The 24551-nt window shown below is 35.7% G+C and overlaps 1 protein-coding gene across 5 annotated transcripts in view; it reads right to left on the reverse strand.

Annotated features, from left to right (window-relative positions):
• The window catches only part of LOC139697653 (delta-sarcoglycan-like), a 400626-nt gene that overhangs the window by 14065 nt on the left and 362010 nt on the right, over positions 1 to 24551 (reverse strand). For all 5 annotated transcript variants that reach the window (XM_071596450.1, XM_071596454.1, XM_071596451.1 and 2 more), the window contains 3 exons: positions 20157 to 20454; positions 17982 to 18171; positions 10612 to 10731 (listed from right to left, as the gene is read on the reverse strand). In XM_071596450.1, coding sequence (XP_071452551.1) covers positions 10612 to 10731; positions 17982 to 18171; positions 20157 to 20454 — 608 coding nt within the window. The remainder of the gene's footprint in view (positions 1 to 10611; positions 10732 to 17981; positions 18172 to 20156; positions 20455 to 24551) is intronic.

A 24551-nucleotide genomic window follows, 5' to 3' on the forward strand; every position in this document is an offset into this window, starting at 1 on the left:
AACTATCCCTGGAAACAGCAGAAAAGAGCTGGAAATGTTGGCGGAAAAAACTCTACTTATCCTAGAAACCTGGGCAAAAAGTAACAAACTGAAGTTATCCATAGAAAAAAGCCAATACATGACCCTAGGAGCAAAAATATTAAGAAACCCGGCATGTAAAATCAATGGGAAACAGCTAAAGAGAACGAAGACCTTTAAATACCTCGGCATACACATAGACGATAAACTTACCTTCCAACCTCACGTGAACTACACTTGCTCGAAGGTTAAGACTATCTTTGGTGCCATAAGAAGGCTTTGCCGTTGTACATATGACCTCTAACCGATGGGAAACATTTATGAGGGAGTAGTAATACCCATAGTCACTTATGGGTGCGAAATTTGGTCCCATAGAGTCAATCTCGCAAGATTCGAGAGAAAGCTAAAGGAGACACAGCGTGCCTGCTTGATAGCGATGTACAACAGCTATTCCACCGTGAGCTGCGACGCACTCTGTATAGTGGCTGCAACTCCACCTCTAAAATACCGAATTTGGGAAAGAATTGCTATAAACAAATCGAGTAAAAAATTAAATATAGAGTATTTCAACCTCTCGTTAGATGCAGAAAATGCAGTACAAATATCAAAATTAAAAAGACTACTGAGACAGGAAACACATAGAGAATGGAACGACGAATGGAACAGAACAGAAAAGGGAAGGAAAACACACCGTATATTTCCGAACATAGATGACCGGATTAAATTAAATATTAAACACACAACAGCAAGCACACAAGTGTTAACCGGACATGGAAACTTTAACTCCTACTTAAACTTCATAGAGAAATGTTTTACCCCTCTGTGTAACTGTGGAAAAGAAGACACAGCAGAACACAGAGTGGAGGATTGTGTTTTCTATGAGACAGAGCGGCAACTCTTATGGAACAGTATGGAAGAGAAGCTAACGAGCTTTAGGGAAATTATTACATTCTGCCTAAAGAACAACAATAACCTGCTCGGAAAATTTGCAATAAGAAAACCAGCAAATAGTGAGCCACAATAAGCGAACTAACTGGGAAATATTTTGTGTAAAATTTTGTGTAAAATGTAGCAATGTATTCTGTATGTCAATTGAGTGATTTTTTTTTCTTTTCTTGAATTGTTTATCATTAGTTAACTCCCAACATATATAAGCACCTGTAGATGTTAAAATTTTAGAAAAACTTTCCTTCTGTCTGATTATTTTTGTCTTTTTGTCTGTTTTGTTATGTATGTTGTTTCCTTATGTCTCATTATTGTTTGTAAAAAGGGGAACTAAGATTCAAAGGAATCCCCAACTAACTGTTAAGTAAAATAAAAGTGGACCCAGGAAACCATTGGTCAAATGGGTCCAAAAATTAAATTAAATTAAAATTAGTAGTGAGAAGAGAAACAGCTAGAATAAGGGATTAGAATGTTAGAACTAGGCCGATGGCAGGAAAATTTGGAAACATACAGAGGGAAATTGAATGAGGAAATGCAAGGAAAAACAAGTTACAGAAGTTTATTAGTGGAAGTAAAAGCTTAGCAAATTAACTTGGTCATTTTTTAGGTATACATGGCACCAAGAAATCATAAGGAGGAGAAACTCGATAGGGTGTTAGATCGGTTAGAGGATATGATACGGTATTTTCTTACAGGGATACATTTAATAGTGTTGGTATTGGAACGTGACAGTAGGTGAAGCAGCGGTGTGGGGGCCTACGGTTTAGGAACAAGGCTAAACCGCAGGGAAAAACAAAATAATCCTGTATGAAACAGGATTTAATCATAATGAGCACTAGCTTTACACCCCATAATTGGCGTAGCTATGCATAGAATTCCTAATTCTCAGAAAAATATCAATTAGATCATAATTTGGTTAGGCACAGGTTTAAGAACACCGTGTTTAACTCTTGTAGTTTCCCATCGATGGATGAGGATTGAGAATATATTTTGGTATTGATGAAGGCTATCAAAAGCCTTCATCGATTCAAGAAAATAAAAATATGGAAGACATTTGAGGATATGGAATGTAGGACCATTGACCCTGACGACAAGGAAGAAGTACAGCAGGCTGCAGAGAAAATTCTGAGTAAAAAAGAAGGCAGAGAGAATATAATAAAAATAGAAGCATCAATAAAGGCATCGAAAGACAAAAAAAATATTCATAACAGTCAACAGGAAAAGAAAATGAAAACTATAGGCGTATAACTATAGACAATGTAATTTAAAAGGTCTTTCTGTAATAAAAATGGAAGAATGTGAAAACAGAGTTGGGAGGAAGAAAGTACAAAGAGTTGAATACTAGGCAGAGGAATAGAATGATTAGAATGAGAGAAACTCGGTGTTAGACGCACTGTAAGTGCATAAATCAAAGGAAAGGTAAAATTTTTGCGCTGTACAGTAAGGTGAATACATTGACAGAAAGTAAGGAAAAATCCTTGCAAAAAATCAAAGATGAGAGGGTAATCCCAAAAGTAAAGGTCTCAACTTTTTTCAGAAATGAAAGGAATCGTTTGCTTTCAATAACTGATTCATTGTTTTAAAGTATCAACATTCCTCTCTTTTTCTACATAGTTGTCACATCGGTCTATGCAGTTTTCTAGGCGATGAAGCAATTTTTGTTTGCCTATGTGGTTGAGCGAACGTTGGGCCTCATCTTTCCCCTCGTCATCGTCGCGGTGTTACGGGTGACAAAACCTATGTGTTCCCCTTCACCCTTGAGACTAAAAAGTAATCACGGGAGTGAGGCCATCGCTATTCGCCCAAGCCACGAAAATTCAAAACAAACACAGTCTGTTGGGAAAAGCACGGCAACTATGGTTTGGTATCAAAACAACGTATTATTGGTCGAGTTAATGGCTCTTGGGGCCACAATACACACTGACCGGTATTGTGAAACACTTAAATAACTCCTACAGGTGGACCAGAACCCAAGATGAGGAATGCTGAACAAGAACGTGCATTCCCCACGGCAACGCTCGGCACCACGTCTCCCGTCAACCCGTCAGTCTTCTGCAACAGTTTCAATGGGGCGTAATCACCCACCCACCCGGTATAGTACGGACTTCGCACCCAGTGACTACCACTTGTATGTCCAAATGGTGATTCATCCACGACGACGAGGAGAAAGAATACGTCCAATGCTTCCTTAACGACATGGCGACGAGCTGGTAATATTTGAGCATGCAAAAACTACCCCAGCGTCTACAATAACGTATTGACCAAAATGTGAATTATGTAAAAAACTAGAAGAAAATTCAAGTATTAAAAAGATTCATGAATTATTGAATATAATCGCGTTTTGTATTTATAAAACTTTTTGATACCTTCCATATGGGCTTTTCGCAATAAGTCAGAAATAGTAGCACATGAACCAGAAATGATTATAAAAAGGTAAGAAAAATATATATACACATATTTATGTAAAAATATACATATATGTTTATATATATATATATATATATATATATATATATATATATATATATATATATATATATATATATATATATATATAACCGCCTTCCCCACCTCTATTGTGTTCGTCCTTTATACGTGTTCCTATCCCTTTTCCTTATATATGTTTCTGTATATATGAGTATTTATTCGCCGTTTGGCGGGATTTCGTGTTTAAATGTGTATTTGGCCAATGTGGCTCATCTCTTTCTTCTGGCTATGCGTGCCACGAAACGCACTGTTCTTTTCCTGTATGATGTTGTATGAATTCTAACCACTATCATTTCCTCTTGTGTATTGTCTATTTCTCCTTTGGTGGGTGAAACAGCCCCCTGACGCCATCTCTTGGCTAAAGAATCGGGGCGCTTGGCGACATATAAGACCCACGGATCTCAGGGTAAATTACATATCCTCGATAGCTCAAGTGGTTAAGAGCATCCGCCCGGCAAGTGGAAAGATCCGGTGTTCGAGTCCCGGTTGAGGAAATATTTTTACTCTTGTGATCCGTTCGATTCCGCCTTCCCCACCTCTATTGTGTTCGTCCTTTATACGTGTTCCTATCCCTTTTCCTTATATATGTTTCTGTATATATGAGTATTTATTCGCCGTTTGGCGGGATTTCGTGTTTAAATGTATATATATATATATATATATATATATATATATATATATATATATATATATATATATATATATATATATATATATATATATATATATATATATGTGTGTGTATATATATATATATATATATATATATATACACACACACATACATAAATGTAATTATATGTAAAAAAATTAGAACAGTAACCTAACACGTGGAAGGAAAATATGACTGACATGAGGATAGCTTAGGTCTGGGAATAGGAGGGAATTGTATTTGACCGGCTCCGTTGAGGGAGATAAGATACACGTGGAATGACTAAATGGTTTAGAAACACTTGGGAGAGAGAACTCTTGTGGAGTAATTCGTTGTCATTATGAGGGAGGGATTTGGATGGAAGACAATGAGATTGGCGTTAGTTCCTATTCTAAAGAAGAAAAATGCATCCATAAGTGACGGCTGCAAATCAATAACTTTAATTTTTGATATTTCAATTCAGGTTATTGATGTAGATGTAGATGTAATTGTTTTTGTTGGCACAATCGTATCCAGTCGGGAAAAACTTCGATCGATGAAGAACCGAGAAGTGGACGACCATCGACGTCAACAAACGACGGTCACGTGAACATGTAAATATATGATTTAGTGCGTGCAAACCGTATCTTAACTGTCAGGGAGATTGCAAAAGAATTTGACTTTAGTTTTGGGTCGCATATTACTATTTTGACATGCAGTATGTCGCGTCCAAATTTGTGCCGCGATTGTTAACAGATAAGCAGATGCAAATACGCCTTGACATCAGCGAGGAACGGCTCGATCTTTCAAACGACGGCTGTAACTTCTTATTAAAAACATTGTCACAGGTGAAAAAGCCTGTGTGTTGTTACCTGTGACATAAACCCCAACCCCACAGAAACAAAAGCCCAGTCTTCATAGTAAAAGGGACCATCTTCCCCACGATCCAAAACCTCGGATATCGAGATCGAACGTGGAGGTAATGGTGATCGTTTTGTTCAATTGGGAAGGGATTATTCATAGTAAATATGTACTTACAGGACAAACAGTGAATGATTAGCACTATATAGAAGTTATGAGAAGGCTAAGACACACCATTTTGTGGGAGAGACCATAAATCAAGGAAAAAAATATCTCAGTGCTTTTAACACGACAACGTATTGGCGCACACATCATTGCTGAGATTTTGGCCAAAAACAGCACTCCGGTGATCCCCCGGCCAGCCTCCTCTCCGAATATTGCTCCAGGGGACTTATTCCCATTGCCTAAGTTAAAAATCACCTTAATTGGTCACTAATTTGAAACTATTGAAGACATGCAGCAAAATTGTACCGCAGACTTAAAGGCTATCCCGAAAGACACGTTCCAGGTGGCATTCGATAGCTGGAAAAAATATTTAGAGTGGTGTACTGGCAACCAAGAGCTTTATTTTGAAGATAATAAACATGATTAAAGGATAACTAATAAAATCAAGTATGAATTCAGACAATTTTATCTTATTTTAAACAGACCTGGTATGCATGGAAGAAATAGTAAAGAGGCATGAGAAGAATGAGAGATAGGATTGAAAGTCAGCGGGAGACCCGTAAAATTAGTTAGGTTTACTGATGATCAAGCTTTAGTTGGTCAATCAGACGAGATATTGCAAGAATTAGTGAGAATACTGAATAGTCAGTGGTATGGGATGAGAGTAAATAAAAAACAAAGCCTAGATTACATGGTTTCCGAGAAAGAGAGGGGCTATGTTTAATATTAAAATGAGAGTTCAGAAACAAGAGGAGCTAAAACAGTTAATCTATTTTGGGAGCGTTTTTGACCAAAATAGCCCAGGCAATAGAGCTTTAAGAAAAAGAATTACGGCAAGCCAAGAATTTTTTAAAAAGAGGAGTGAAATTGATGACCCACACTTTGAGTAAAGATGCGAAGAAAACGCTAGGTAAAACTTTGATATTGAGCAAAGATTTGTGTGACGGGAGAAAATGGTCATGAAGCAGGATTACAGGCGTAGATTGGAGGCTTTTGAAATGTGGATTCGAAGAAGGATAAAAAAGGTCAAGTGGGCAGAAAGGATAAAAGAGAGGAAGTACAAGTATGGTAAGGAAGGAGTGAGGATTGTTGGAAGAAATCCAAAGGAGGCAGTAAAAATGATTATAGAAAGTTTTGATTTACGATCGTTCGGATGTTGAAGGCATAATCAAAGGGAGAGCGTATACAAGCAAAGGTAATGGAACTAGGATATTAATGTTGGATGTAATGAAAGAAGGAAGGAAGTATGAGGAAATGTGGAAGGGTTTACTTTAGCGTCGGATGGTAAGCTGAATTTTGTAAAAGAGGTAAATAATATTTATTTGCACAGCTTGTGTCTGCTCTAAACCCAGCCTCAACGGTAGAATAACCATAATAATGTTTCAATTTTAGTGGCAAACTAACTTTAACGACAAATTTCTCATTTTTGTGAAATGTAATAATTTTTTAAAACTTATTATTTTTGCATGTTTGACATGTACTGTCCTACTACAAGGCCGATTTTTAACTTTTCCTGTTTATAGCAATAAAATAAATTTTACTACTCAAGCAAACATGTTAGTTGTTTCAGGAGTTTATTTCAAAGCAATAAAAAGAAATCAATAGGAGCCAAATACTTTTAGTGTACCAACCAATAGCATGTTCTGCAATTATTCTCAATAATTTATGGGACAATATTTATGCACACTGTGTTAAGTTATAAATTCACACTTGCATAGGGATTAAGAGTAGAAAAATAGAGAGAAAAAAGTAAAAATTGAAAGTTCAATACAAAATATTCTCCCTCTCCCGCAATAGAATCCCAATTGTTTTACGAATAAACAAAGCAAGCTAATCTAAGAAGAACCAGACGATATGCAGGCTTGTTTAGGAAAAAAGGAAAAATGGCGGTTAATGCAGGAAACAAGGACACGCCAAGCTAATGATGTGAGGGAAACAAAAATATTAAGTGAGGGGAAGGAAAGGGGGAATACGCGTGTAAGCGACCGACACGAGCGCGAGCACTCACTTCTCTCTACTAACACAAATACAAACGCATAATACACGCACGCACACTCACACGCACGCACGCACTCTAGAAATTTTCCGTGGGAATTTACGGCCGCAGAATATTCATTCCATTCCACTTCAGGGAGTCGGGGAACTTCTCGTTCGAGATGAAGAACGTAAGCCACAGAGTGATATAGCGTGGGTTTTGAGGAAGAACGTAGTCGTATCGGAGTAAAAAGGTGGAAATCATATTCAATAAGTAAATGGAGGAGAATGCAGGAAGGAAATAGTCTCAAAATTCAAGTGCTAACCCTGGGGCATCGAGGAGGATCGAAAACAGGACGTAAAAGGGGGGCCTCAGGATTCACTGGCACGCTTTCCATAACTGCCCCTGGGCAAAATGCTCCTGTAACACATCGAATTGGGAGAAAGAGAGACCTTCGCAGAGAGGAAACCGTTCAAAAGGAAATACCTAGGTGGTCTGAAAAGTTTTCGACCTCAAAAATTTCAGAAAATTTCAGGGAAAATGTCTTGTATCTTTGTTAGGTCGGAAAATTTTCAGACTACCAATGGGGAATCAGACCACTTGAAATGGGGAAGAAGATACAACTCAGGTATCATTGACTCGGGTAAATGACAGTTTTTAAATATAATTTCACAGCACAATATTTCCAGCTACGACGCCTGATATAATTTCTACGTCACATTTTTTTAGTGATAAATGAATAATTTAACTAAAATTTTACTAGGTTATGTATTAAATGAAATTGATTTCATTTATGTGGCTATGTAGCAATTACCAATTCATGAAATCAACAATTCTAATGAATATGCTGCAAACAAGAATCTTACGTCGGCGTGAAACGAAGCCCATTCAAAGATGCCATCCAAATAATATTACTTCTTTGAATTAACCCATATACGTAAAATGCAAAATTTTTGTTGTTTTTAATGTAATTTTCACGATAGAGCCGATTAATCAGTTAAATTTTTCCTGCGATCGATTGCCACAAACGAGAACCAAACAACTAAAATCACATTTGTCATTTTGGCAGAGTATGTAGTTGGCCAAATTGGCAAACTGGCATGATTACCCACTAGGATCTTCTTTTGGCAAGAAGTTAGAGAGTTAATAACAGCCTCCTTTGACTAAATAAACTCTTATTACTTCTGGATATAGGAGTTTTCTAAGAATCGAAAATATTCTAAGAATCAGTAAAAACACGGGATTGAATTGTCCCGAGAATGTCAATGACTAATTTAAAAACACTCCCGTTTACTAAAATAGACTTCGATTCGAAAATTCTAATTTCTTTTTTCTTGTATTCGAGGAGGAAAACCCATCAGATGAGTTTAAACAGTCGCGGATAAAAGTTATTTTTGGAAATGGAGTTAATGAACCATGTACACAGAGGAGCCAACTAATACTAAACATATAAAAATAAGAGAGCATAATTGACCAAACAAAGGTTAATTTTGACTAAAACAAATATTTGGTTGGGTATTTACCGCATAAGAAAACACTGGCGACAAAGTTTGAAGGAGGACGGCAGAAATGCAAGGCGCTACCTTTTTAAGTCCTGAAAACAATACCGTAAGTGAAGCATCGGTAATATTTTTCATTTGTCTCCGAAAAGTCTCTTTGTGTGTGTTTATTCATTGAAAACATAAAAAAATGTCATTTTCAGGGTAGCAACGCTATATTATTTTCCCAGAAAGCAACGTTAGGAGGATAAATGCTACATCAATGCACGGATACGGACACGAATATTTCCCTTAAAATGATGGGTGCCACAGGCGGTGTCTGTGTTAGAAAAAATTAAGACTGCTTAATAAGTAAATTAAATGCATCAGAATAAAGTTCAGATCAAATGCAAGGATGGAATGACTTGCAAAAGATGTTTTTCACGAACAATGAGTTAAGGAATGGACGCCCCCCAAAAAGGAATGCGATAATTAAATCGAGCATATGCACGATAGCTCATTATATTTTTTTCCATATTGTCACACAGGTAAACACAGAACCCTTCCTTGAAGGATTGAAACCAACTTCACCTTTCACCCGTCCGAAAACAAATTCCGTAAACAAAAGCGTTAAATTTAGTTTTTAAACTGATAGTTACTAATACATAAATAGCAACAGTGGAAAACATCAACTTTAGGTTAGAAAAAAAGCAGTTAAATCAGACTCTTAGCTAGATTCAAGGATTATATTTGGCAAAATTACGATCCTGAAATAACAGAAATAAAGCATACTATATATATGGTAAATACTGTAAATTATCAGAACTAAGGTGTGAAAATGGCTTAAATAACATAATAATTTTGCCATATTTGACCGAGATAAGAATTTAAAATATTAAGGTAGCTGGAGACAAATTTTTGCTGCGTGTCGCTCCCTAATGAAGGCAAAGTTAAAAAAAATATGGAATAGTACAATATAAATGCCTCCTAAATATTCGATTCGTGTCAGTGTAACCCAACACTATCACTTGCAGATATTTACCAATGATAAATATCATACTACCCTAGACTAACGTGAATTTCGGATCCAAGAAGAGAATCAGGCGAAGCGAATGTTAGTGGGAGATAATTTATAATTCTGGTGATTCGTTGAAATTCTAGAGAATCTTAAATCTCGTGAGGTAAACATAAATCTCAATGCTGATGAACGATTTAATGTCCTTTGTTACATGATGCCTAAGTTCTCAGATGCCTAAAAAGTGTTAAAATCCCAAACAAAATCAAACATCGACGAGTAAATGATGGTTTAAGGCCTAAGATAGATGATAAATGAAAAGTACTGGCTTTTCAAAAGGATTCCGCTTCTAAATACTAAATTCAACCAATTCCGTTGATAGATATTATCTATTTAAGCTATGCCGATATTATTTTAATAGGACAACTCTATGGTAGTATCCCCTAATACCTGAAGGTAGTAAAAATGCTTATGGATATGGATCAGAAATGCTCAGCTAAGGATTCATAAACAATTAATTATAGTAAAGGTAACTAACTGGTCAATACTTTGGATAAAATGAACTAACATCAATCATAATAAATTATTTCCAAAAGCCACGCTTTATCGTGAGTGACAACCAAAAATTATTGTCATTCAGAAATTGCGTCGGGTGTTGATTTAATGTTTTATTGTTACATCCTAAGCCCTATCGAGTGAACCCATCAGTTAGCAGTCCAACGTTCTTTACGTGCGTTTTCGCAACTAAATAGAGAAAGCGTAACATGTTTCAACTAATAACAGATTTCTTAATTGACAACAGACTAGTATTTGTTGAATTAAGTAAGAATTTGATGCATCACTTGATTCTCTGATAACAGGCGTTGCTTCTTCCAACGGTGGCTAAAATATTAATTCATTAGATCGTCAGTTCAAACGCATTAAAATTTAAAAAATCTGTCTTAAAATCATAACCTGCTTATCAAATTTCCATGTGTATTTAAGATTGCCTGGCAAGAGTGAAACAAAGTGAATGAAAAGGATGCAATAAACTCACCTGTAACCTTGAGGACTTCGGCTCCCACCGTCACCTCCCTTTGGTCGGCCGAGAACAGTACGGTTCCCCTCGGATCAGCCACGCGGAATTGCTTTGCGAGAACCTCCATACGATCATCGCCTGTAAAAAAAATAGGGCAAGGGTTATCGGCTTAGGAAAAAAACAGTAAGTAGCATGCGTACTCAGTAATATGTTTCCAAGGTCTATTATTTCGAATTATACCTTAATTAATGTAAAACCTTAGTTTTAGGTGAAATATAAAAAAATACCGCTTTCCGTAGACGTAAAGAAATTTCCTTGCAAGTTAGCAAGTAAAGCATGACACTTCAATGGGTGAGGACTCATCCTCACACATTACCACATTTATATTAACCTTAAACGCAGTGATAAGTTCGTAGGTTGGTTTGATAGGTGGTGGTAGGAAAATGGTAAAAATATGAAGTTAACCCGATACTAAGCCCAACGGAGTGTGAAATTCACACATCAGGGGAGAGGGGTCAAATCCATTCCCTGTGCCGCCTGTGGTTTCCCAGGCAGACCTGATACCCGTAAAATCGCGCAACTTAGATGACAATTAGGGTGCCTGAAGGACCTGGGACCCTCGGGTTGGCCCCTGGTTCGATGCCCCGGGTCCTCTAGGCATCATCATTCAGCAAGAGATTTAATCAGAATTTAGTATTCACTCAGTGAGTGATTCCTTACCTAGTTATTTTAACAATATAACTACGTTACAAAATTTGTCCTAAAAGTGTTTTTGAACACTAGCTCCCCTATGCTGCACGCGAGTTCATTCGGCAATCAATCCGTATTCACGAGGAACCCAATATACTTGCAGTATGTTCCCAATGAGAACTAAGTAGGTAAAGATAGCATTGCTTTTAACCTTCTTGTAACTCTTCCCAAAATAATCTTAATAAATCTTATTTTACTGCTAGCTTGTCCTTATATTCCCGTATATGTTTCACCCAGAAGAGGTCGTGAGTAATGGTAACGCCTACGTATTTAATTCTCTCTCCACTTCCTATTCCGGTATTTTTCATGCAGTAGACTTTCGGGAGATGATTAGTCCTATTTAAAAAAATTCACCAAGATAATTTTTTTTATATTTAATCACAATAGCCCTGTGGTATTGTAGAGTCATCCGGTAATGCTTCATTATCATCAGGACTACGAGTACCTTTGTAAACCACAGCGTTCACGGCAAAAAAAGCGCATTTTACTCTTGAGACGGAATGTCGCCAACCTAAAGAGGGAATAAGAGGTCCGATAACACTTCCCTGAGGAACACCTGAAGTGACTGCAACTGCAATCCAGGTTTAACACTCGACTACCCTCTATAGAGAACAATCCAAAAGTATTTAATCCAACCTGGAATATTTTTATATATGCCATAGGCTTGTAGGCATTACTCATAAATAACTTTTTATGAGATTTTTATCGAAAGCTTTTTTAACAATTTTGAAAAACCACTTGAACTGGAAGATCATTTTTTTCCAAATCCCGAAATACCTAGAACAAAAATTGCAAATTTCCTTCGGAAACCTTGCTGAATATTCATACATAAATCCTGGTTTTCGAGATTCCTCATTATTAAACTAACCATTATATGTTCCATGCCTTTGCCGGATATGAATGCGAGGGAGATAGGCGTGCACTTACTCGGTCCCTCGTTGCTGCCGGATTTAAATATAGGTATAATATTATCAATATTCCAGTCCCCTCGTGACCTATTAGGGACTTCGTAAATGCGATCTCTAAATAACGCTATATTTCCGGCATTATTTCCTTAAATATGCAAGTTGGTATCTGATCAGACACAGACAATTTATCTGGGCTAGTATTTTTCGAATAAAAGTAAGAGAATTCGATCTGATTGCATCATAAAGAAAGAGTGAGACAGTGAGATATCCGTTTTCACCCATTATTTCCCACTAAATAAGTCTTGAGGATATGGGAAGAGAAGCGTAGGAAGGCGCTGGAAGTGAGAATCAAAGTAGTCCTAGATTTGCGGATGATTAAATGTTTGTTATTGAGTCTGCAAACGGTTTGCATAGCATTTCGCTTGCCTCATCAAAGGTAATCGTATTAAGCACACACTTCTCGCACTTCACCTGTTAACTCACAGATGATTTAGTCCAAAAAGAGCCTCAATTCGTAAAAAAAATTTGCTTCAATTTGCATGCATCTTTCTCGTCTCTTTCAGGGAAAGAAAATTGATGATAATTGCTCCATTGTTGATGAAAAGTTTGCAAACCAAATTGAGATCCGTAATCTATCGTGATAATCCCAAAAACGTGAATATCATAGAAATAACATACGCCACTAAAAATATAACGGCGAACCCATTAATGCAATGATCGAATAAAAAACTAAAATGACAGAATCTCGTCGTCACTCTATGCAAAACTGATTGGATCACAAACGTTTATTGATATTGAAAAAGCTATCGCAAAATTCCTAAACCTATGAATAACGAAATGTAAAAATCTGAATGAGTATACGTAAAAAACGAAGCTCAAAAATGTAACAGTGATCCAGGGAAACAATTAACACACTTAATTAGCCACAACCTATTGCCATTGCAAAACTTATAAAACGAATACCAAAACTAACCTTAAATGCTCGCATAATTTTATAAATCCCTAAAAATATTATTTAAGGTATTACAATAAAATAACTGCAGTATGAAAGTTAAACTAAACAAAGTACGAAATTTATAGTTTCAGAAACTACTTTGATGAAATCGTGAACTACAAAATAAAGCCATTTCTAAGAAGTCTCAACGTGTCGATAGAATCGCCATACACTCACTAACCTTCTATCTCCGGGGCTCTGTTTTCAAAATTTTCCGCTAGTTTGAGTGTTCCTTCTTTGGATTACCAAAAATTGGTATCTCATACCCTAATAATGCCAAGAATATAATGATTTCAGAATATGTATGCCGTCTGATGTTCATCATAAATGTCCCCGGATTTTAACAAGGGAAATGCCATTTTACTCACTTGAGTGAATACTCCTGCATAATATTGACATAGAACTTTATAATCATGCTTTTTGGTCTTCGATATTTATAAATAAAGCCTAATTTATGAGTAAACTTTGTCTTTTAAAGTGTAACTTCAACTTCCACTATATACCATTGGTATTATTTAGGATCTAATAAACTTCCACATGAAGCACAATCACTTAAAACATGAGAGAGTCGGAGGCAAATATGATGCCGAGTGAAGTCAAACGCCACTCAAAATTAGATTAGGGATGAAAATTGCATCTCAAATATCTAAGCTTAAAATAAGCAAGAGTTGCCGACGCGTCCCACTCCAGTATCTTGAGTCGAGTTAGCAATTCTAAATTTAAGCACAAGGCTGCCTCCTCATCCCTCAGTGAAAACTTTGGGATGGAGTAGAGAAGTATACTGGAATTAGAGCAAATAAACGCAGGCTTGAAGACCGCACTATATTTCTGCTGTAGTCATGGTAACGGCTGCAGTTCTTAAAACACAGACGAACAACGATAAAAATTTAATCCAGTGTTTGACGAAACGTAACTCCTAAATGAGGAACACCTTCATGGGGTTGGGCGGAAAGATATAGGAATATAAAATTAGCTTATCACTGAGTAACAGCCAATGCAAAGAATATCAATCTTATCTGCAAATGTTTAATGCGGAAAGAAATAAGTATGGGAATGACAAATAGTTTTTTCCCACTAATATTTAGTAGAAGTAAGCATTAAAATATTAATTTAAACCAAATTTCCACAAATCGTTTACATTTATACCTATTGCAAATTATATGGAAACACGAAGATTGTAGAGTGTGCTAATAAACTACGCTGAGAATTGTTTGTATTTATTTTGAGGAGATAAAATCATAAAGGCTTAAAGAAATACTATATTTTACACTCCAAAATATCGGTTAATCGCATTCATTCCTTCCTTTTCTTTAAAAAAGATCAATCACTTTATTAATCAACGATTTCTTGGATGAAGGATTGATCATGTCTAGTTAGCCATATTCATAAAGCATAATTTTCTGTCATCAACGTCTATTCGCTCAGAAAATTCATTCTAGCCAATTTTCCCTGAGCTCACAGGAAATCCCACAAAGAAATGTCCCTTCCATGACTGTTTTTGGCGGTTCATTAAATCAATGCGCTCATTCTAAAAGACTGAATGTATGTGCTTAGTTTTTACGTAATTGAGAACAGTTTGATATGGTTACTGGTGTATATGTTAATGGTGGTAAAAACATTATTAATCCACTGATTAAATGTGTGCACTTTACAGATAATTGTTAAAAAAGTAAATTTAAGGTCGGCGGTCTGAATTAAAATTGTTGACTACATCAGGGGGAGAAAATAGAATGGCCAAAAAATAATTCTTAAAAATTATTAAGGTGGCATTTTTTGGAGGTTAGAATAAAATTTTCCTGTTCTACGGGGTTGACGTTTTTCAAGAATAGAACCGTGCTTATCGTATGGGTGCATATCTGAACTGTAACACTTCCTTGTAACACAGTTAAATGGCACTTCACGGTTGAGAAATTCCAATTATTCTTATCTCCATCAACAACACTCCGTCTGAGACGCTGTTTTAATTTGCAAGGAGGGGATTTTCCCCCAGAAATTTCTCAGTCAAATGGCTCTCGCAGAATTCTCCGGCTCCCAGTGCTGCCCTGCTTTCTCGAAGATAGCGAAATTCTTGAAAGAGAGGGTGTTCGGGTGGGGACGGGAGGTTTAGGAGAGGGGAGGGGAATTAGAGGGACGGCGGGGTTCGCCTCATAATGGCCCTACACACACTCCACCACCTCTACCCCCTGAAGTGGCACCTCGAGAAATCTCGGCCGTTCTTTGGTATCGCGTCCACACTCGGGCATCCCAGGAAGAATTTGTTGTCCCCCAATCTCGCCATCACAATGCCACCACACCTTCCATCATGCCTCTTGCTTCCTTCCTCGGACTCCCCTTCGCTTCCCAAGACTGGCCGCCACCCCCTTCACATCCAGCGGTTAAATTTCGCTCGTCTTTTGTAGCCAAGGCATTTCCATCTTTTCTGTTTTGAGGTCATTGAGGAATAGGAGTGCCTTTATCTCGAGCTCCGCCATCCCCTGTGAACCCTTCTAGTCGCTCCCCAAAACTTCTCTTTTTTCCCAAAGTGTTTCTTTCCTTTCGACGAGTTCAAGCCTCTTCCCATATCCTTGGCCACTCTCTTTTGTACGAAAAGCTTCTCTTCTCAACGCCCTCCTCTCTCAGTTAACTTGTTGCTGCTGCGTTCGGAAAGGTGTGTTCTTCTCTTGATAAGCTGCCTTTTCTTTTTCCTCCTTGAACTTAGATGCTCATTCCTATTGGAACCCTCTAAGTTACACAATTGTCTTGGTATGGTCATTAAAAGAAATATATAAAGATTCACCCCTACTGATACATCTTAGCAATACGTTAAATAATTATAGCTGTTATCTCGAAATGATTCATAAGTCACATTGTCGCGAGCGAGCAACTAGGACAAGTTTTGTTTCTACTTAAGAAATGTTGGAACGACTACATAAAACGATACCGTTTTTTTAGGAGATATTTTTTTAGTAACAGGTATGAGGTAGGTAAATATGAAATTTATCAATTTTTAAATATTTTTTCTTCCAATAGTTTTCTGTCAATCATAGTTATTAAAAACCAATGCAAAACCAGAAAAACATGAAAAGTTACTGCATCCGATGGATTTTTATGATACCATTTTTATATTAAATTAGATAATATTTTTATATTTTATTAGCATATATTTCATGCAGTGGGCTCACACAATTTGATATACGAGAAAAACAAGGTATTTTAAGCAACACTTTGATCATTTGAGAGAAAATACTATTTAAGATTGTAATTCGACAAATATGTACTATATTTCAATTCGATAATAGGATTTGATATCAAACGCAATTTATGTGAAAGTAGAGGCTGAACGTAAAAATTTTATTATGGTATTACTGCCCCATATTTTGTCTTCCAGATACGAAGAAAGATGATAATCGAGAGCAATTTGACAATTATAGCCTCAAATCTAAGGCAATCATAAGGAGTATTATGGCAACGGGACGCTATTACTGCCTTTTTGTGTAGATGTATCGTATAAAACGAGTCATCGGGATTTAGAGGGCATTTATGTGTGCATAAAGAAGGACTCGATTTTTTGAACTTTGAATTATGCCATGAGCAGTGAAGACATAAAGCATTAAATTGGCACAACATTTACTTGGTTTTCCACAGTACTTTCAATTGTGGTCGTTTTATTTAACTTTGTACGACGTAATGTCATCACCTGACGATGCTGTTGTGTCAAAATGAAATCCAGGTAGATCAGGATGAAAAAAAAAATTCGTGAAAACCAAGTAACCAAGTGAGTATGGTTTTTATTCAACACGAAGCCATTTCAACACGTGACGCCAGGTACCGTTTACCAGAATTGATTTAGGAATAATTTACAGACCGCCTGAAATTTTATTTTCTATAAATGTATAAAGGCCATCATGCACCTAAAAATACGTGTATGACGACAGCAAGGAGAAATCTGACTGAAAAGTAGACGAGTTAATTGAAACATTCATATTTAAGCATTTGTGATCACGTTCCACAGCTCTCAATCAGAAGAAAAAAAGGCGAAGGTAAGCAACCCTATGGGGACTATACGAAAATATCAATGGGAATGAATTACGCATTCTCATATTAAGGTATCACAAGTACTTATGTGTAAAGAAATCATGCTCCTTCGTGCCCAATTAACTTATTTATAAAGAAATCATGCTCCTTCGTCCACAATTAACTTATATATAAAGAAATCATGCTCCTTCGTCCACAATTAACTTATTTATAAAGAAATCATGCTCCTTCGTCCACAATTAACTTATTTATAAAGAAATCATGCTCCTTCGTCCACAATTAACTTATATATAAAGAAATCATGCTCCTTCGTCCACAATTAACTTATATATAAAGAAAGCATCCTCCTTTGTCCGCAATTACCTGATTTATACTCTTCACCGGTGATATCATCCAACAAGAACAATAAACAGGTGATACTCCGCTGTACCTAACATATTTATGAAGATATGACCGCATTTTTTGTGAATTCAAACGATATTTAAAGTGTCGAAAATGTCACTTATAAAGATTCAATGCATTTTATTTTGATCACATTATTCTTGCTTCTCAAAATATAGTCATAAAATTATTATTCGAGGAAAAAGTCCCACAAAATATGGGAGTCAGTCATACATCATGGTCAATGACTTCATTCGACCCACGTGTTTTGGATCGAATGCGGTCAGTGATGATGTGCGCACTGCGCTATTAATTCTAATTTAATTTTAAAAGCTACTTACCCATAAAAAGCCTGTTTACAATCCTTCCTTCGTCGTCGCGTGCGTTAACAGAAAAATTTCTTGACGACTCGATAGTAATTGGCTGTCCTCTTCTGGATTTTATAGAAGATGCCACCAATGTGTCTAAAATCATGGCTTGCCCATTAAGCTGGATTCCGCCAGCAACGATTCGCAGATTACCCATTCCCTCCTATAAGGACAGAATGATAAAAGTTCATTAAATTATAAATAAGGAAAAACACTTGAAAATTAAATGTTTCTTTATCTAGTCATTACCATGGCCTAAAAAGTTTAACATTAGCAGTAGATATGCTTCATTTTGAAGTGTGAACTTAAAAAAACCTGTGAATCTACTCGTAAATGAAATTCTTTCAAAACATAAATTTTTGTATATTCAAGAAATGGTATTAACAGATGTTTTCCACTTTATTAATGATAAATACTTTATCAGATTTGAAATATTATATTTTGAAAATAATTGAATATTCTAAATTTATTCATAATAATAATTCAAAACTGTTAAATTTAAATTGTTAATTTACTAATCTATGGAATATTTGCAATAAAGCTTTGAAGATTTCTTCCTAAAAATCTATTGAAATGATATTGATAACCGAGCAGCTACATTAACATCGACCTGCATCAAATAAACTACTTATTTAGTCATAACTAAGATTTTAAGATTAACATTTTGTACAGTTATCATAGCGTCCTAGATGAAGTCATAGAACATTTTAACGTACTCTAAACAAAAGTACCGGTTGACTACGAAACATTTTCAAACTTCATTCATATAAATTATGAAATAAATGTCTCATTTCGAATATTTTGACGATTTTGGAAACAAACTGAGCAATTAATATTCGATTCGGTAAAATAAAATCTCTCTAATAGTTTTAATACAGTGAAAATATTGAAAAGAACGCCGTATTAACATGCTCCTTCCCTTTTGCAAGGGAAAACGAATGTGTAACAGTGATATGTACGTACTTTTCGTAATGCGGTAGATAGGTTTCTCATGGTAAAATTTACTAAGCCTATTAGAATTAATGAAATAAGTGAGTAAGTTAAAGAAAAGAGTCTCTAATAAAGAAATATCTACTGAGATGAAACAAAAAGTGCAAAATTAAAAATGTAATCTGGGAATATCTCAAAACATTCTATTTTATACAATAGATTCAGAAATCCACTTCACAAAAAATAAAAAGATACAATGGATTATTATCATACTACAAAATGATAAATACACGAAGACTATGGATCATCACTCAAGTCAAATATTACTCACTGGGTATAATTAACATTTAATAAGTCGTCATGATCTAATATTTTTGACTTCTACCATAGTGTTTCACTTCCTATTGAGATAATAAATCTAGTTTAGCAAAACAATTTATATCATTTTGTAATTTTCACTAAAATTTTTTTTATTTTTTATTGTATAAATTACTACGGCAGTGATTTAATTAACCAGTACCCTAAAAGTTAATGATAGTAGATAGGTTCACTTATACCGTTAAAAGTTGCGGCTTCCATCTAATAATTTGTGGCTACTACTATACGCTTTATAATACGTATATCTAGTATCAATGATCTGGAATTTAATGTCCATCTTTCCATTCCATGTGGTCTACCGGCAATACCAATATTATGCTCCTCCGTTTGGTAATGAAACAAACAAACTAACGTTGTCGAAGGATGGGAAAAGGCATCACCCATGGTTGTGCAGACGCCCCCATACATTAAATTTCCACAGATCTCAGGCGGTCTGGGACGATTCCATGGAACTTTGTGCTTGTTCATTTTAAGGAAATTTTACTGCTACAGACAGGTACGGAAACGTAAACTCCATCCTACTTGGAATTCCTTCGAGGCAAGCGAAATACTAACGAAATCCAAAGCTTAAAATTCTATTTTGGGTATTCTATAAAAGTTGACAAGAACCTGGCAAAAACTAACAAATCTGAACGAAGTGATTGGAAATGTTTTTATTGGGTAAACGTCATCAATGTAGGATAATTTAATTTTCCTAAAACGTTATCACAAAATGGGGCAAAAGTTAGAATCAATCAAAAAAATACAGAAACAAACATTCATTTTCACCTAATTTAACGCATTTGCATTTTATTTCGTGAATAAAATAATGTTGAGGTTTAGTTTAATAAGCAAACTCACCGAAGAGAACTCCATGACTTTAAGCAGCCACAAGGTAAGCGCCAGGTTGACGATCACCATCACCATCAACGATAGCACCAACAGATACAGGCACCTCTTCCGCCACCCGTAAATCCCAACTCGAAACCCTGCGCACTGCGGACCCTGGACTCCAGTCGACCAGCCTCCGACGCAGCTGCCCGAACCCAGGGTGCCCGCCGCGCCGGGGCCCCCGGCGGCCGCTCCGGGTGCCGACGAGGACCCGGAGTCACCGCCACGACCCCAATCTGGCCTTCCCAGCGATTCTCCAAGACCCATTCTGAAAGCAATGAGAGCGAATGATGCGGGGATGAATTAATAGGCACAATGTGGAAAATTGTTTATTCCTTAAATCTATTTTATAAACAGGTAAATAATAGGAACGGGTTAGTCCAATAAGGACAGCGCTGGGCTATCGCCGGGATGGCCTGGGATCAATTCCCCTATTATGGGTACCCTTAGCTTGACCCGAGGTGTATATTTTTTAATACTACATCTTATTAGAAACGTTAGTAGGTTATCAATAGGAACTTTGTAGGATCTTCCTACTGGCGGTACAAAGAAAGAAATTGGCTCGCCTGGGGAAATTTTAGATCTCCTAGTACCAAGAACAATGCTTATCTATCACTCATCTATGAATTATAAGCTCTCCTATCAAATCAGCTTTCGGTATATTTTGCGTTTTGGGGTATAAATTATAAAATTTTTATAATTTATTCCCCAAATTTTTATAAAATTATAATTTTATATATTCAAAGCACACACAAGGAGATTCAGTGAAAATAATAATTTTTGTCAGTTTTTTCTACATATATTTTGGCGAGCGAACTTTTAATGGTCTATAAATTTTCCATTTAAATCGAAACATATCGAGGCCACTCATCTTTATTACTGCGAATTGGCGAGAAGTGCTCATCGCAGCCTTCCTTTCCTCTTTCATTGCTACATTGGTCAGTGATTTTCCGAGCTGGAATTTTAAATTAAATTTTGATGAATAAATTGCCACTCAATATTATTTCAAATGGAAAGTGCTTAGACACTGCTCATCGATCATATTTTATTTAAGTACAGTTAATCACATTTATGTAGCGCACATATCAAGGAGTACCAAGTCTCTTTACCGCTCTGCCAGCTGTAAAGAAAGCTCAATATTCCGTGTACTAAATTTAACCCTTTTTCATTTCATTACTTCCTCATTATAGTCGTTAAAATCATTGCTGATTGTAAAAATAAGTGAGATAGGACGGTAAAACTGACTGGGGTATTTGCAATGGTAAAGAGATTAAATAAGCCGGATTACATAGTTAAGTTTTTAACAATGAATAAGCATGCAGGAGACCTTATCTTTAAAAAAATAAATATGTTTTTCTTCCCCAACGAGAATAGGAAAGGAAATCGCAGCCAGAAGTCCTCTGTGAAAGAATCCATAACTTTGACTACAAAAGCTACTAAGAGTCCTAAGACTTGTGTTTCTACCTTTGGTAGAAATTGAGCTAATACGTGTTCAATTACGTCGTAAGGTTTTATTTTCTTCAATGGTTTCTCAACATAAGCTGCCAAGAACGTAACTTTAATTTTGCTTAGCTGTGAGTGAACGCATCCGCTCCAAGAGTACTGGAGTATTTAGAATTGACTATTTTGATAGCAAATGAGAACCAGCAACAAACGGTGAGCATAAATTTTATGTACGCGAAGTCATCGTTAAGAATAAAGCAAAATTTAATTACCGAACACTAAGCATTTCCATTAACCAATCTCGCTATTTGTAATTGCTGCGTGTACATAATCAAGTATCTCAAAACCAATCGAAGATTAATTGTGCCCATTTTACGAAATATATCGGAGAAGAGATAACTAAATGAGGAGTTTTGAGTTCTTTGATTTTCTCGTTTAAAAATTGAAAAAGTTCTTCAACTTCAGAATTAATGGATAATAAAAAAATCACAGGTTTATGGTCCATCACTAGTAACATTACTTTTGAAGTGATATTAATTAAGGGTGTAAATTGGGCTAAGAGAGTTTTCAGCATGAAAAATGCCCTCGCAACTATCCACCTTGGGACGAAACGATATTTTTAAACACCATTTCGCCAAAAATATCCAATGATCATAGACTCCGGAGCAGTCACAGAAAAAATCGTGATGTCAATTGTAAAATACCAAAAATATGTGTTAAAAAGGATTTAGCGAATTTAGCGGATTTAGCGAATCATTCATTCATAGCAAAAGGGTCGCGTGATGTAATCAACTCTACCCATAGCCTGTGGGCTATTATGACCAATGAAAGAGGGACTAAAGTATCCTCATTTGTTCTAACTTCGAGGCACAGTACTCAAAATATAGAGCGACATTGTTTATTTGCTTCGTTCTCATACTAGGGATTCATGGCAATCATGGCATTGATTTATTATTTTTCAAGTCTAATTATCAATAAACTGCGTAGGTATTCCTGTAACCAAGAAATAATTCGGAAACATTACGTAAAGGAAAGATACTGACAAAAGCAAACATGAGGTAAAGTAGTTGCTCCTTCACATCTTACTGTCTACAAACTTGAAACACTCTTTAAGCCTAACAATTACGTTATTTTAGTTGCTAATATGAATTTCATATCCTTTAAACAAACTGTAAATGCACGCAAAGCATGTGTAGCTGGCACTCACCTATTTCCCAAGGATCTAAATTATTCATGTTTCCTGGCGCGGCAGTATACTGGCCAAAATGGGTATTATAAAATAGATAATTACATGTGTATGTAAATTTATATATATATATATATATATATATATATATATATATATATATATATATATATATATATATATATATATATATTTATATATAAATATAGTATGAAAACACAGACATAGATTTTCAGACCATAGAGACACAAAGAAAGAACACTCACAATATGTTGTTTTGACGTTTCGACGGCTCGGCCGTCGTGTTTAGAATCGTCTGCTGAAGACGACGGCCGAGCCGTCGAAACGTCAAAAAAACATATTGTGAGTGTCCTTTCTTTGTGTCTGTATGGTCTAACAATCTACATCTGTGTGTGCGTGTTAATGCATATATATATATATATATATATATATATATATATATATATATATATATATATATATATATATATATATATATATATATATATATACATTGACACGCACACACGCGTGTACTCCGAGTTTCTCCTTCCATTGAGATAGGTAATCGGGCCACCGAAATATTCAACAATCAAAATTATGAGTCTTTTTTTTTTTCTAAGTTTAATAAACAGATATCATCACCACGCCTGTCATTGACCTTATATTCCATTTCGTAAATATTTATGGTGAATAAATCCGGATATCGTAGATATGTTTCAACAGTTTTATACCTATTGAGTTTAAAAAGGCATTCTAAATTAACAATATCTTATTCTATAAGTTACTAGTCTTAAATAAATAAAGACTCATCCCCTACTTTTCCTTCTTCATAATAATAATCATCCCTTTGTTTGTGATAATATGAAACATTTCATGGCATGCCGTTGCACCCTATGTAACAATTTTCTTAAATATGCAAAATACAGTGAACTAGCCATTTTACTGAAATTCCCTTATTTATTACTTTCCAATAGAATTCAAGGCTTTTGGGCAAGTTCTGGAAAGTGGCAAGGATTCATTTTTCACTAGCATAACAATCACGACTAACCTCAGTCATCCATTCAATTATGTTAGCAAGTGAAACAAAATCCTAATTGCTCCGCATTTTATCTATAAAAATTCTACTCTTATAAGTTTCAAGCACTGTGTACTGAAAACATTTTCATTTCAATTACTTAATTTTACTTTTCATTTTAAAACGCATTTGAGACATTAATGTTTGACTTATTAAATGAAAGGCCATCATTACACGTAAGTTTATCAAAGAGAATAATAAGGGTTTCGATCATCCGACTGAACAATTATTTACAAAATATTCTCTTAACTATCTTAAGTTGTACGAATTAAGGTAAATATATATATATATATATATATATATATATATATATATATTTATATATATATATAGAGAGAGAGATAACAGTTGACACAGGTAAGATCAAAGAGAGATGGAAGGAATATATAGAAGAACTGCATAGTAAAGAACTTATTAGACCAACGAAGTTAGACATAGAAAAGGAACATGACGTCGAGGAAAATAGATTAGGTCCAGGCATACTCGACGATGAGATAGAAAGGGCATTAAGGGAGATGAAACTAAATAAGGCCGTGGGGGTGGAAAACATTCCTGCGGAACTATTGAAATGTTTAGGCAAATGTGGGAGGAAGAGGCTATATGGGCTGATTCGAAGTATCTATGAGAAAGGATTATGGCCGTGAGACTTTGTAAGATA

This window comes from Hetaerina americana, unplaced genomic scaffold, assembly GCF_022747635.1.
Source record: "Hetaerina americana unplaced genomic scaffold, ioHetAmer1.1.p SCAF_8, whole genome shotgun sequence".
Classification (NCBI taxonomy): domain Eukaryota; kingdom Metazoa; phylum Arthropoda; class Insecta; order Odonata; family Calopterygidae; genus Hetaerina; species Hetaerina americana.